The following is a 14,250-nucleotide window of genomic DNA, read 5'->3' as shown; positions in this document are numbered from 1 at the left end:
AGAGAAAAAGCAGGGTAGAGGCAGTGGCTATGTAACTTGCCACCAACAAAATAGAGCAAATAAGGGAGAAAGAGGAATCTAAGCCAAAGGCATGCTGGGGCTGGGAAGCCCTATTAAAAGAGCCTGAGAATAACTACATGTGAGTAGAAGTTTGATAAAAAAAAAAAAAAAAAAGAAGAAGAAGAAGAAGAAGAAGAAGAAGAAGAAGAAGAAGAAGAAAGAAATATAATAGGGTCTAGGAGAGTTCATTTTGAGGTAGGAAGATTTAATGATCTCGCTTTATTGTTTTGGTGTCTCCCAGCGCCTGCCATGGTGCTCAGTCATGATGATAACCACCTACCATGACTTGGTGTGGGCTGGGCATTGTGCTATAAACACTTTATATCATAGATTCTGGCAATGCCTTCAGTTTCTCTCTCTTGGTAATGTAAATTACAGATAGCTGTCAAACCAAACTTCCTCAGCTGCTGATCTTGCTTGGCCTCTACCGGACCATTAGCAGCACTCCCTTCTCCAGAGAATAACATCTGAAATCTTCAATTTGGCAACTAAGAGCTTTCTCGGTGTGACCCGCACTTACCTTCTCTGTCCACCTTTGTCTCGTGCTGTTACTTTTCCAACACAGTGAGATCCCTGCCTGTGAGTGTGCGTCCATCCATCCATCCATCCATCCAGTGAGCATTTATTGACCGCCTACCACATGTCGGGCACTCTTTTAGGTGTGGGCAATAGATGGGGAAACAAGAGAAGTGGTTCCCTCCTAATACGGAGTTTTACCAGAACAATAAATGAGAAGATATCAGACAGGTGTAAGGACTTTGATGAAAATGAGAGAGGGCAATGGGATAGTGGGCACTGGGAGAGGAAGACTGACTAGATAGGGACAGTCAGGGAAAGTCTCTGCAAGAAGGTGAGTTTCAGGCTGAAAGCTGGTTGGCAAATAGGAATCTAAGCAAAGATTTGGGTGAGGAACATTCTAGGCAGAGGGATCAGTTAGGACCAAGGCTCTAAGACGTACACAACCTTGTTGCGATCAAGGAATGGAGGGAACGTGGGCAGGCGAAAGCACAGCGGGTGAGAAGGAAGGTGATATCAGAAGAGGCTGGGGGTGTCAGACCAAGGGGGGGCTTGTAGGTCTGGTTAAAGATTTGGGTCTTTATACTAAAAGCAATGGGAAGCTGTGGGCTTTATTTAAGCAGATAGGTGATGTGATTAGATTTAGGATTTTATTTTATTTTTTAAGTTTTTTTTTTTTAATTTTGAGAGAGAGAGAGAGCAAGCAGGAGAGGGGCAGAGAGAGGGAGAGAGAGAATCCCAAGCAGGCTCTGCGCTGTCAGCACAGAGCCCGACGTGGGGCTCAAACCCACGAACTGGGGGATCGTGACCTGAGCCAAAATCAAGAGTCAGATGCTTTAACCAACTGAACCACCCAGGCACCCCTGATTTAGGATTTTAAACAATCACTTTGGTTTCTGTGAGAAGGAATTAGAGCAAAAACAAAATCAGGGAGATCAGTAGGAGCCTAGGGCAGGAATTCAGAAAAGAGAGTGGTGGTCGTTTGGAGCTGAGAGGTGGCAGGAGAGATGGAGGTCTGATGTAGGGCTGAAAGGAATCGGGAGAAGTAAAATTGGTACAGGTTGGTAACGATGTGCATTTTGAAGTGATGGAGGGAGGAGGTATGGAGTGTGTGCAAGAAGCTAATGGCCCAGTAATAATAGGGTAGAAACAAAGGGAAAATAAGGAAGGTCACTTACCTCAACTCTCACCAATAGTATTTGAGTCTTCCTGCTCATGGCTCTGTGTGTGTGTGGGGGGGGGGGGGGGGTGGGGGGTGGGGAGGGGGAGGGCAGAGCCACAAAGCAAGTCACACATTGCCCCTCAAGAGCTCACATCTTACTGGACAGACACATTTGTAGATACACATCATCAAAACCAAGGTACTAGAAAAAGACTTAATATGTGACAAGCCAGTGGGGTCTGTTAAATACAGTTGGGAGGAAGTAGAGATAGGAGAGGCTGGAGCCTGCAGAGCTCTTTGGTTTGGAGGTAATGTGCTAACTACTGGCGGCAATGGGGGGGGGTTGCTTGTTGTTTTTCTGGATGCGCTCTGCCCAGCCCCACGTGGGGCTGCAACTCACCAGTAAGAGTTGCAAGTTCCACGGACTGAGCCAGCCAGCCCGGGGCGGGGCTGAGGCGTGGGAGATGGAGAAAGACCCAGGCCATGGGCCCCTCGCTCTCCTCCTCCCAGAGCACGAAGGAGCACTCGCAGAAGAGCCCGTGCACCGCGGCGGACGGTGCTGGGCACTCCGAGAGCCCCGGGTGTGTGAAGTGCAGCAGCCGGAAGGATCTTTCTCTGCTTGAACTGATGGACTGAAGCCGACGGTGATCAGCTGACCGACCTGTCCAAGGACCGTCGGCTGGTAACTAACTGCACCCAAACCAGAAACTGGGTCTTGTGCCCCCTGGTGCTGTGCCGCCTCTACATCCTGCCCCCTACGTGTCATTTGCAGACAATGTGTGCGCATCGCAGTTCTGGCGGGATTCAGGGTTATGCTGCTTGTGTTTAATAATGTAGCTTTTGCGTCCCTCTGAGTCCCTAATTGGCTCCTTCTTGTGGGATTACCCTTCCAAGACACCTTCCATAAACTCAGTGCAAAATTCTCAGGATGTCACTTCTGAGGGATATGATGCTCACCTCTGTATACCTCATTCTACAGCCTACCCTGGACAAAGCACTCTCCCCCTGGAGGGATGTACCCCTGGACTTCACATAAATTACCCGTTACCTCCGCCAGCCAGGCTTTCCCTTACCTTCCCATCTCAATTTTACAAATTATTACTGTTGTTTAACAACAGATCGTATTGGATTCAGGATAATACTTGGGTAGATAGATCCAATGAGTGATAAAATGGCAGATAAAATGAGCGAAGATGCTATACTCTCATAGTACCATAAAAGGGATGTAAAATCATTCCCTGCTAATGGGGACGCGGCTGCCTCTCCTGCTTCAGGCCAGGATAGTGATGGGAAGTATGAATTGGCAAGTTACAGTCCGTCCCGAAGGAATCATGCAAGTATTTACTGAACTCTTCAGCGCACTGTTTCACGGGGAACCAGACAAACTGGCGGGGAAGAAGGCTGGAAAAAAAAACCAAAGGAGTCCACTGGAAAAGCGAGATTTATGCGTGTATAAGTGTCCTGTCAGAAACAGCCTCTCACGGAAGGAGCTTCGAAATCTAGGGCACGGAGGCTGATATACAGGTAGCGATATTTAAAGAGTGAAGGAATTCTAATAAAACAGTGGGTGTGCTGTTCCTATACAAACTGTACCTCAGGGAGACCAGAGAGTTGAGAGGAGGGAGTGCTGTTGATAGAAGCATTCCCGCTAATAAACGAAGAAGGAATAAGTGATATAAATAAAGCCTCGCCATTTGGCAAACCCAAATGAATCAAGGGCATGTTGATGGCTGCTAATATCTGAGACAAAACAGCACTGTGTACCTCCTGGTAGAAGACACGAGATCACTCTGGAGTTTTCCTGCCCCCCCCCCCCTGCAAATCTGAATCTGATCATGTTTACAGATCCGAATGCCAATATCAGGAGGCTGGAGGAGCGCGTTAAAGGGCCCAGAGGATGGAATCAGCAAAAACGCAGAGCTGTGGGAGGCACCACGGGACAACCAGGTTTGTTCAACAAGGAAGTTACAAGAACAGAGAGAGGGAGGAAGAAAGGGGAGAACTTCGGATCAAGGCTTGTAAGGAAAATACCACCTCAATCGCTATGGAGACCTTATTTGGATTTTGATTCGAACAAACAACAGCAGCAACAACAACAAAACAATAAAAAATGCAAAACAACATAAGATAGTTAGGGACATGTGAACGTTGACTGAAATATTTGATGATACTGTGAATCACTGTTAATTTTTTTTTCCAGTATTGTGGCTGTGTTTAATAGAAGAGACACCTTTTAAAGGAGGTTCTCAAACCCGAGCATGCATCACCATCGCCTGGAGGGCTTATGAAAACAATATTGCTGAGCCCCAGCCCTAGAGTTTCTGATTCAGCAGGTCTGGGGTGGGAGCTTAGAATGTGCATTTCTAGCAAGTTCCCAGGTGACAGTAACACTACGGGTCTGGGCTCACCTTTTGAGAACCACTGCACTGGATTCACCGGAGTTTTTATTTCTGGTCGATTATCTAATTACTCTTTCAAAGAAAGAGCTTCTGTTATCAGCTGTCCTAGCCCCGAGTGACAGCACTCAGGCAGCATTCCATATAACGGAAGGGAATGAACTCGTGTCCCAAGGCTCATGTAATAATTTAGTCCGTATCGCCATAGGGAGCCTCAGAAGACTACCTTTGGCTCACCGCTCTTCCCTTGGAGTGTGAACCACCCCCCCCACCCCGCCCCAAGCCACGTGTGCCTGTCCTTGCCTTTCCACTCTCACTCCATGACGATCAAGGACCTCCAGCACAGGGTCCTGTAAAGCTCCCTGGAACTTATGCTACATCCTTCCATCGTTTCCAAATTCAAAACGGTTTGATGCAGATAACATGGGGCGGCCAGTCCTACACGTAATGTCTCAGAGACACTCTAACAAATGTCAGAGCTGGTCTGTTCTATGTTGTTAAAGAAGAGACTCGCAGCCAGATCCTGGCTCTGTGTCGCCTAGGTGACCCACGAGGAGTTGCTTAGCATTTTCGGGCCTTAGGTTTTCAACAGGTAGAGAAAGAAGTCTGTTATTATGAGAGAAAATGGGACACCTGGGAAATATTAGCCAGAGTTCCTTGGAGGGAAGACATTTGCAACACTGAACTTTAGAGATATTATTACTTTATAATTTAACAACAAAGTGCTTGTGTGTGTGTGCATGTGTGCGCATTAGAGCCTCACAACAATCTTGTGAGGTAGGTAAGGTAGAGGCTGAGAGAAGGTAAAGTCCGGCCAAATTAAATGGCAGGGCCGGGTCCCAAACACCTCACCTTCTCAAGGAAGTCAGTGTTCTTTCCAACACACTGCCTTCCCTCAATTTATTTCAGTTAAATACAGAAATGTACTGGTGCATCAAATGAATGACTCTTAAAAAAAAATTAGGGAGTCACAGTAACTTAAAACTCACGGGCCAATGACCCAGGCGATTCAAAGACAGGAGTTGTTTCCTTCAGCTAAATGCCAGGAAGGATCCCGGTAATATTTAACAGCAATGTTGCTTCCATAGTTTTATAGTCCCCTTCCAGGTCCCTTGGGCTTATTCATCGCGGGATATTTGTGCCTCAGATGATAGCAAACCTCCAGTGGGAGTACCTCATACACGGCTGTACAAAGAGCTTCTGAAATTCTTTCAGCCTCTAAATCACAGGACCACAAACATCCTCTTCGAGAATTCTGCCTCGTCATGGCAATGAGACATCTGGTGACTAATGCCTGCACAGCCCTGGATTGGGAGAGTGTTTTCTGTTTTCTGTGTTCACACCCCAAATCTTCTAGTGGCAATCTCATTTCTGGCAAGTTCTGGGCTTGCGGGGCTGCACTAACGGATTCATTATCAAGTTATAAGGCTAGTTAAACGCAACCAACTTCGTACCGAGAGCCTTTTAAGGGCCAGCCATTATACGGTATTAAGGGCTTATGATAAGATCTCAAATATTATTCACTAACAGTGATAATGTGGCCACATTTATCTCACTTCTCTTTTACTTACCAAGCATCAACCGTCAAACTCACCCCTAAGGTCGGTCAAAAACACTGAAGGGATGCCTTTTGTGTTCAGGATATTATTTGGTGCCTATGAGTTTATCTCCGCCATTAAAGCGGGGAAGAAGACGGAGGACAGACCGGGGCCCAACCTGAGCCTCTGATGCCCAGGTTCAGGCTTTCTCTACATGGAGCACTTGGAGACAAGAGAAATGAAAATCTGGAAGGGGCAGCGGACCATTTCCTAGATCAAATGGGTGTTTTGATGGCATAAGAGATGTGCTTTTTGGCGGAAGCTCTTGTCACACCTACTGCAGTGGAAAGGTTTTTCCCCTGTGTGGGTTCTCTGGTGTGTGAGGAAATGGGAACGCTGACTGAAGGTTTTGCCGCACTCGGGACAGCGATAGGGCCTGTCTCCTGCGTGGATTCGTTGATGGGTAATGAAGTGGGAGCTCTGGTTGAAGCTCTTCCCACACTCGCCACATTTATAGGGTCTTTCCCCCGTGTGGATCCTTTGGTGCTTTATGAGGGCAGAGCCGTCGGCGAATCCCTTCCCGCAGTTGTCACACCGGAACGGCCTCTCACCTGTGTGTGTCCTCTGGTGCGTGACCAGGTGTGAGCTCTGACTGAAGCTTTTGCGGCAGTGAGGACAGCTGAAAGGCCTTTCCCCCGAGTGGGTACTCATGTGCGCTACAAAGTGAGAACTATCTCGGAAGTCCTTTCCGCACTCTGCGCATTTGAAGGGCCGCTCTCCCGTGTGGGTTCGCTGGTGCTTCACCAGGTCTGAGCTCTGGCTAAAACTCTCCCCGCAGTCGCTGCACCTGTAAGGCTTCACGCCCGTGTGGGTCCTCTGATGGGTGATGAAGTTTGAGCTTCGGCTAAAGCTTTTATGGCATTTGAGACACGTGTAGGGCTTCTCTCCCGTGTGGGTTCTTTGGTGCATGACGAGGTGTGGCTTCCGCCCAAAGGTCTTCCCACACTCGGGGCACTCGTAGGGTCTCTCGCCTGTGTGGGTTCTCTGATGTTTGATGAGCGTAGAGCTGTCGCTGAATTTTTTCTCACAGCCGCTGCATTGGTAGGGTTTCTCTCCCGTGTGCGTTCTGCGATGGGTGACAAGGTCTGAACTCTGCTTGAAGCCTTTCCCACATTCGATGCACTTATAAGGCCTCTCGCCAGTGTGGGTTCGTAGGTGTCTTATGAGATAGGAGCTCTGGTTAAAGCTTTTCCCGCACTCTGCACACACGGGCTTCTTTCCTGCGTATCCATCCAGGAGCTCGTTTAAATCCTTCTCTTGTGGAAAGGGCTCCGGCTGGCCCTCTCCCGGGCGGGTCCCGTGTTCCCCTTCTAACTCAAGGTCCCTCTCCCAGTTTCCTCCCCAACTAGGAGGAGGAGAAATATCCTTATTGGCCCTTTCTGAGGATGTTCCACACCGTTCTGCTGCTTCTGAAATGTCCCGACTGAGTTTGGTCACCTGATTCTCAAAGTCTGAAAAATCAACACAAGTTAACCAATTATCGGGAAAAACATCAGAAAGCAGTGAGGAAGACTGAGATTAGTGGTTTTGCAACAGACTACACTTAATTTGACTACTCTGATTTTAAACCTTGTGAAAAGTTTTATTTACTTTTTTAAAGATTTTATTTTATTTTTATACTACAGGCTGGCGTATCCCATCTATTTTATCATATCTATATTATACAGCCGCTTTTGCTGGTGCAAAGATTTTATTTTTAAGTAGTCTCTATACCCGATGTGGGGCTTGAACCCACAACCCCAAGATCAAGACTCATGGGCTGTACTGACTGAACCAGCCAGATGAACTCGGTGAAGTTTACCAAGCTTACAAAACCTAAATTCCTAAACCCTTTTTAAGATGAATCCTTTTTTCACAATGTTTATTTTTGAGGGAGAGAGAGAGACAGAGTGTGAGCGGAAGAAGTGCAGAGAGAGAGACACACACACAGAATTCCAAGTGGGCTCCAGGCTCTGAGCTGTCAGCACAGAGCCCGACGCGGGGCTCGAACTCACAGACCATGAGATCGTGACCTGAGCCGAAGTCGGCCGCTTAACCGACTGAGCCACCCAGGCGCCCCTAAAACAATTTTTTTTTAAAATAAATGAACAAAATGAAGACTTTATTTGGTCCGTTACTGACTGCCCAAGAAGTCCAACTTAAACCTGTAAAAGTGAGAACAGAAGTCTACGGCAGCATTCCAAATTCGTCATCTAAGCAAGGGCTAGATTTCTTCCCACCTCGTAATAGTCACATCTCACCTGTGTGACTTTCCTGTAGGATCTTTCTTGCCTCGAAATTTTGGAGCCGTAGCGTCCACGGTTCTTCTTTCTGCTCCAGCTGGGAAATCACACTTGGTCTGGAAATCCTATACAGGAAGGTGAACACAGCATATTAATCGGAACCAGCCATACAAAGCCTGACCAAAAGGCAAGCCCTCCTTCTTCCCTAAGCAGAGGACAACACCCAGGGAGATGCTAATGTATGTTTGGTCTCAGTGAAACAATGAGATGGAATAATAAAACAGATTATCTCCCCAAGGGGCTGAGAAAAAAGCCCCTTTCCTCTCATCACACACACACACACACACACACACACACACACACACACACACACACCAGACTTGGGTGACAGAAACTCTAGAGTGAGCACAATAATTCACCTCTGAAGGCACAAGGCTAAATTCAGATAGAGAGAGAATTTTCTCAGAAACAATGCCGCCAAGACCTCACCCTTAGAAAGAATCAAGGAAGTTAACTCTAATGTCGGGCTTTAAACTTTTCCCAGAAAGGCAGCAGTAGATATAACCATGAGAAAAAGACAAACACTTGTAAGAAAAAAAAAATGGGCAAAGGTCATAAATAGGCAATTCACACACACACACGAATACACGCAATCTATAAATATATGAAAAATCTTTAACCTTACCATTAACCGGAAAAATTCAAATTAAAACAATGATACAGTTAGGCAATACAATGTAGAGGAAAAGAGTGCAAATTTCAGTTATATTGCCTACAAGTCAATCTTTTTTTTTTTTTTTTAATTTTTTTTTTCAACGTTCTTTTTTTATTTATTTTTGGGACAGAGAGAGACAGAGCATGAACGGGGGAGGGGCAGAGAGAGAGGGAGACACAGAATTGGAAACAGGCTCCAGGCTCCGAGCCATCAGCCCAGAGCCCGACGCGGGGCTCAAACTCCCGGACCGTGAGATCGTGACCTGGCCGAAGTCAGACACCTAACCGACTACGCCACCCAGGCGCCCCACCTACAAGTCAATCTTAACCCTTCCTCTTACTAGCTGTGTGACCTCAGGAAAGTTACTTAAATTCTTTGTCTCAGGGTCATCATCTATAAAATAGGGATAATGATAAGACCTACCTTCTAGTATTGTTGTAAGGATTAAGTGACAACTCTTCAATGTTAGTTATCACTATTATTTAACCCAGACTCTTAAATTATCCTACCATGATAGGTAGGATGTATAGAAATGGAGGCTTTCATATAATGCTTGTAGGAATAAAGAATTCAATCATTTTGGAAGGCATTTGGCAAAAATATCAAATACTATAGAAAGATATCTATTCTTTGGCCCAGCAATTCTAGTTCTGGGAATTCTAAGAAAATGAAAAATAAAAAGTTAAAAAATAAAGTTGTGCAAAAGATCTATTACCTAATTATTAACTAATTATACTTTAAGAAACCATATTCGGGGCGCCTGGGTGGCTCAGTCGGTTAAGTGGCCAACTTCGGCTCAGGTCATGATCTCATGGTCCATGAGTTCAAGCCCCGCGTTGGGCTCTGCGCTGACAGCTCAGAGCCTGGAGCCCGTTTCAGATTCTGTGTCTCCCTCTCTCTCTGACCCTCCCCTGCTCATGCTCTGTCTCTCTCTGTCTCAAAAATAAACGTTAAAAAAAAAAAAATTAAAAAAAAAAAAAGAAACCATATTCTCCGCCCCCCCCCCCCCCCCAAAAAAAAAGACAGCTAAAAGATGTTCATCACAATACTGGTAAAGATCTGGAAAGGACCTAAATGTCCTATGACAAAGGAATAATTATATTTGATTAAGCCATATGAAATTGCCAGTGTAGGGGCGCCTGGGTGACTCAGTCGGTTAAGCGTCCAACTCAGTCTCGGCTCAGGTCATGATCTCACAGTGAATTCGTGCCTTGAGTCGGGCTCTGTGCTGACAGCGTGCAGCCTGCTTGAAATTCTGTCTCTCCCTCTCTCTGCCCCTCCCCTGAGTGTGCTCTCTCTCTGTCTCAAAATAAATAAATAAACTTCAAAAAAAAATTTTTTTAATTGCTATTGTATAAGTTAAAAAGCGGCTTAAAAATGGTCAAATATATGGTTCAATCTAATGTAAATTATTGTATTCTATACAATAAAATACTAAGTGATTATTTTGAAGCAATGTATAGAAAAACAGTTATTGTTGTCAGAATGTATTACAATACAATGTATTGTATAAAAAAGTAAGATGCACAATGGAATTTACAGTATGATCCCAATTTTTTCTCTTTTGTTTTTGTTAATTATATCTGTGCTTAGGACAATGGCTGGAAGGACAGTAACTCTTCAGAAGTGGGATGGAGTGGGACTTTTGGTTTCATTTTCTTTTTCTTCAATGAGTATATATTAGTATACTTTTATTTTTTTATTTTTTTTATTATTTTTTTTTAATTTTTTTTTTCAACGTTTATTTATTTTTGGGACAGAGAGAGACAGAGCATGAACGGGGGAGGGGCAGAGAGAGAGGGAGACACAGAATCAGAAGCAGGCTCCAGGCTCTGAGCCATCAGCCCAGAGCCCGACGCGGGGCTCGAACTCATGGACCGTGAGATCGTGACCTGGCTGAAGTCGGACGCTTAACCGACTGCGCCATCCAGGCACCTCTTTTTAAATGTTTTTTTAACATTTATTTATTTTTAAGAGACAGAGAAAGACAGAGCTCAAGCAGGGAAAGGGCAGAGAGAGAGAGAGAGAGGGAAGACACAGAATCTGAAGCAGGCTCCAGGCTCTGAGCTGTCAGCACAGAGCCTGACGCGGGGCTCAGGCCCACGAACCGTGAGATCATGACCTGAGCCGAAGTCGACCTGAGCCGAAGTCGGATGCCCGACCGACTGAGCCACTCAGGTGCCCCTATGGTGAGATACTAATTAAACAATAAATATCAAAGATATCTGCAAACCATAAAGTGCCATAAAAATGTAAGTCATTAAAAAAAAGGAAGTTATTTTTTTTTCTGCTAGGGAGGCAACAATTATTAAAGATCTCACAGAGATCTTTAGCTCTAAGAGATCAACGTCCCTAGAGACCACTCAGACCTGGGCTCTCTCACATGATCTAAGTCTTTAAAAAAAATTTTTTTTGATGTTTATTTATTTTTGAGATAATGCGAGAGACAGAATGCAGGCAAGTGGAGGGGCAGACAGAGGGAGACACAGAATCCAAAGCAGGCTCCAGGCTCCGAGCTGTCAGCTGTCAGCCCAGAGCCTGACGTGGGGCTCAAACTCACAAACCGTGAGAACATGACCTGAGCCGAAGTCAGACGCTTGTCCGACTGAGCCACTCAGGTGCCCCTCACGTGATCTAAGTCTTAAACCTAAAGGAGAGTAGCATCCTTACCCTGGGAGAGCCCATTCTTGTAACTGTGCTGGGTGGTATCCCTGAAGAGCATTCTCTAAGCAGGGTCCAGGTAACCCATTCTTCCCTGAAGTCCCCAGCCACGTCATTGAGAGTCATCAGTTCCTAAAGCAGGAGAACTCAGTATGCATCAAAAGCTCTCTGGATAGTCTAACCATTGTCTCAAAACCAAAAGACCGCCCCGGTGCCACCAGTATACCCAAAGACCCCGGCCCCTCCCCCACCCCGGAATAGAATAGTTCTGAGATAAATTCTGTCAACCACAGAAGGGTTGCTTTTCTTACTGTTTTTACATAATCCTTCCCTTGGCCAACATTCATATCACTAAGCGAGGCCTGGAGCTCCCAAACACAGCTACAAGAAACATTAACCTTTTGAGGAACAAATTGTCCACGATGGACAAGACAGACAAAGGATAGAGTACGCAGGTGTTGGGGGGAGGGACTTGATTTTGCGAAAAGCTCTCCAGCTACCTCTTCCTCGGCAAGCTAGGAAATTGTGGATTTAATTGTACTCGTATTAGCCATGAGAACAGCTGACTTTTCCTGGCTTGCAGATTTGGTGTCAACCTCAAGGAACAGATCAGACAGAACATGAAAAGTTCTGGGTACCATTTTTACAGTAATGTGCTGTAAAAGGCAGTAGGAGTCACAAAGAAATAGAGTTTTGTTTTGTTTTGATGTGCGTGTGTGCGTGTGTGTGTGTATGTGCGTGCGTGTGTGTGTTTGCGGGGGGGGGGGGGGGGGGGGTGGCTTAAAGAGTTTCCGATAGAAAAAAACACAAGTCAGCCAGCTGAATCTACTACAAAAACTCCTGCGTTTCAGTGGAGGATGGACCAGACTGGAACGAGGAAGCTTTCCTCTTTCTCGTCTTTTGTCACACCAATCGAAGCACCTGGCTACTACTAGAGAATTCTCTTGCACTTTTCGTGGAAATACTCATGCATTTACACACATTGCTCTCGGTCCTTTATAAAGTACTGAGTTTTTAAAGACCTAAAAACCGTAAGGAAACATTTCATCTCTCTGCTTTAAAACCCCAACAAACGAAAGGAATGTCATTAGGAGGTAAAAACTGAAAATAAGTTTTGAGCGTACATTTTATTTCGGCATCCATGAGGAGACACAACTGCAGGGCCCACTTGCAGGAGACAGCGGGACTGAGGGGAGGAGAGTTCACAGCCACGGTCACGGAAACATTGTTTCCCACCCGGTCTCCCATCCCCCCACCCCCACCCCCCGCAGGTGACCCCGCAGGCTCCCGGAGCGCCGAGGTGCTGTGACTAAGTGCCATCGTGAGCGGCACCGGCTTGTTCGCTGGGTTTATTAATAGGGACATGACGGCACGGGTGGGACCGGCACTCGTCCCCCACCCCCACCCCCCCCTCGCGGTGCTGCAGGCCCTAATCAGGGCGCCGCGGTCACAGGGTCACAAGGCACGCTGAAGCCCGGGGACCACGACCGAGGAGCGGGAAGACTGATCAAGAGGATGGGCTATCCCGACGACGGCACAGAAAGCCGCAGCCACCTCTCCTCACTCTTCAGCGAAACCCGCGGGCTCCGAAAGGCGAGCGCGGCGACCTGGCAGGGGCCACAGCGCGGCGGCGGGCGAGTCCCCTCCACGCCCCTCTGCAGCTCCCGGGCGACCGCCGCAGTCTCCTTCCCCGCATCACTCACCGGCCCGGCTCCGGGATGGAGCAGAAAGTGAGAGTCCTCCACCGCCGAGCCGCTCCCGGCCCACAAAGCCGAGGCGGTCCCTTCTCGAACCCGACCGGGATTCGTGACAGGGCTGTGGGGACACAGGTGGGACTCTGCGCTCGACCGCTCGCAGCCGGAAGACACCGCCCCTGTTTCATTGCCATTGGCTGTTCAGTTTCGGCGACCAGAAGCCTTGTCCGTCCATAGGCTGGTGCAGCTTTCAATCTCCGCGCGGCCTTCTGGGAAATGTAGTCTCGAACAAGACCGCTTCAAAGGACTCGGAGTCCGGGGATGCCCAGGTCCCAGCGGTGCCAAGTGCAAAACCCAGTTCTCCCTACCGCGGGAACTGCTTCTCCCGAGGTGAGAGGGTGGGGTCCGGAGACTGCACGCCCGGAGAGGGATCTGCAGATGCGAACCACCCGGCCTCACCCGACTGCCGCCGAGCAGCCTTGTACCCACGGCGGCGTCTTCCGCGCTCTGGCACCTCGCCCTTTCCAAGCGCGGGGCAGCTCATCGCCGCGGCCTTGTGGATCCTCCTGTGCCGGGTTCCCCATCCTGGGGGGCAGAGCCTGCCTGGTGTCTGCCACCAACAGATCCCTGGGCAACTGAGGCTGTGCATTAAGAAACCCCAAGCAGAAGCCTTTAGCGGAAAACAGACGTTTTGCCCCCTTCCATTAGCATCGCAATTTCCTCTCCATTGGTTACCACACCTGTTAATAGCCAGAGGAGGCTGGCCTGGGTGTCTTATCGCCTAGGAAAGGTGTACCGGGTTCCAAACTGTGGAGCCTCCCGGACCTTATGTGAGAACCAGTGCTCACTTTGGGCAAGCCCCTACCTAAAAAATAATAGAAGCCTTTCTTTACAATGAAGAAAACGCACCTGTCTACCCGATTTGTTGATTCATTCAGTGCAGTTAAAAACAAACAAACAAACAAACAAAAAACAAACATTTTGGAGCACGTGGGTGGCTCGGTTGGTTAAGCGTCCAACTTTGGCTCAGGTCACAGTCTCATGGTTCTTTGAGCCCTGAGTGGGGCTCTGTGCTGACAGCTCAGAGCCTGGAGCCTGCTTTGGATTCGGTTTCCCTCTCTCTGCCCCTCACCCGCTCGTGCTCTGTCTCTCTCTCTCTGTCTCAAAAATAAATAAATAATAATAAAAGAATAATAATAATAAAGAAGAAATTAAAAATAATATTA

At 47.4% G+C, this 14,250-nt stretch overlaps 1 protein-coding gene across 2 annotated transcripts; it reads right to left on the bottom strand.

Annotated features, from left to right (window-relative positions):
* Positions 1-3,777: 3,777 nt before the first annotated feature.
* On the bottom strand, positions 3,778-13,455 carry ZNF774 (zinc finger protein 774). 2 transcript variants are annotated; one of them, XM_006932246.4, is made up of 5 exons: positions 13,034-13,455; positions 12,455-12,516; positions 11,340-11,462; positions 7,973-8,079; positions 3,778-7,183 (listed from the first exon to the last, which is right to left on the bottom strand). In XM_006932246.4, the coding sequence occupies exons 3-5, from the start codon at positions 11,444-11,446 to the stop codon at positions 5,943-5,945; spliced, it is 1,455 nt and encodes a 484-aa protein (XP_006932308.2). In that variant the 5' UTR covers positions 11,447-11,462; positions 12,455-12,516; positions 13,034-13,455; the 3' UTR covers positions 3,778-5,942. The 2 variants fall into 2 exon arrangements, with proteins under 2 accessions (XP_006932308.2, XP_003986876.2); XM_003986827.5 differs by lacking the exon at positions 12,455-12,516 and having other exon boundaries at positions 13,034-13,451.
* Positions 13,456-14,250: the final 795 nt, after the last annotated feature.

Source organism: Felis catus, chromosome B3 (assembly GCF_018350175.1).
Source record: "Felis catus isolate Fca126 chromosome B3, F.catus_Fca126_mat1.0, whole genome shotgun sequence".
In the NCBI taxonomy this organism is placed as follows: domain Eukaryota; kingdom Metazoa; phylum Chordata; class Mammalia; order Carnivora; family Felidae; genus Felis; species Felis catus.
This window is presented reverse-complemented; position numbering and strand designations above follow the sequence as displayed.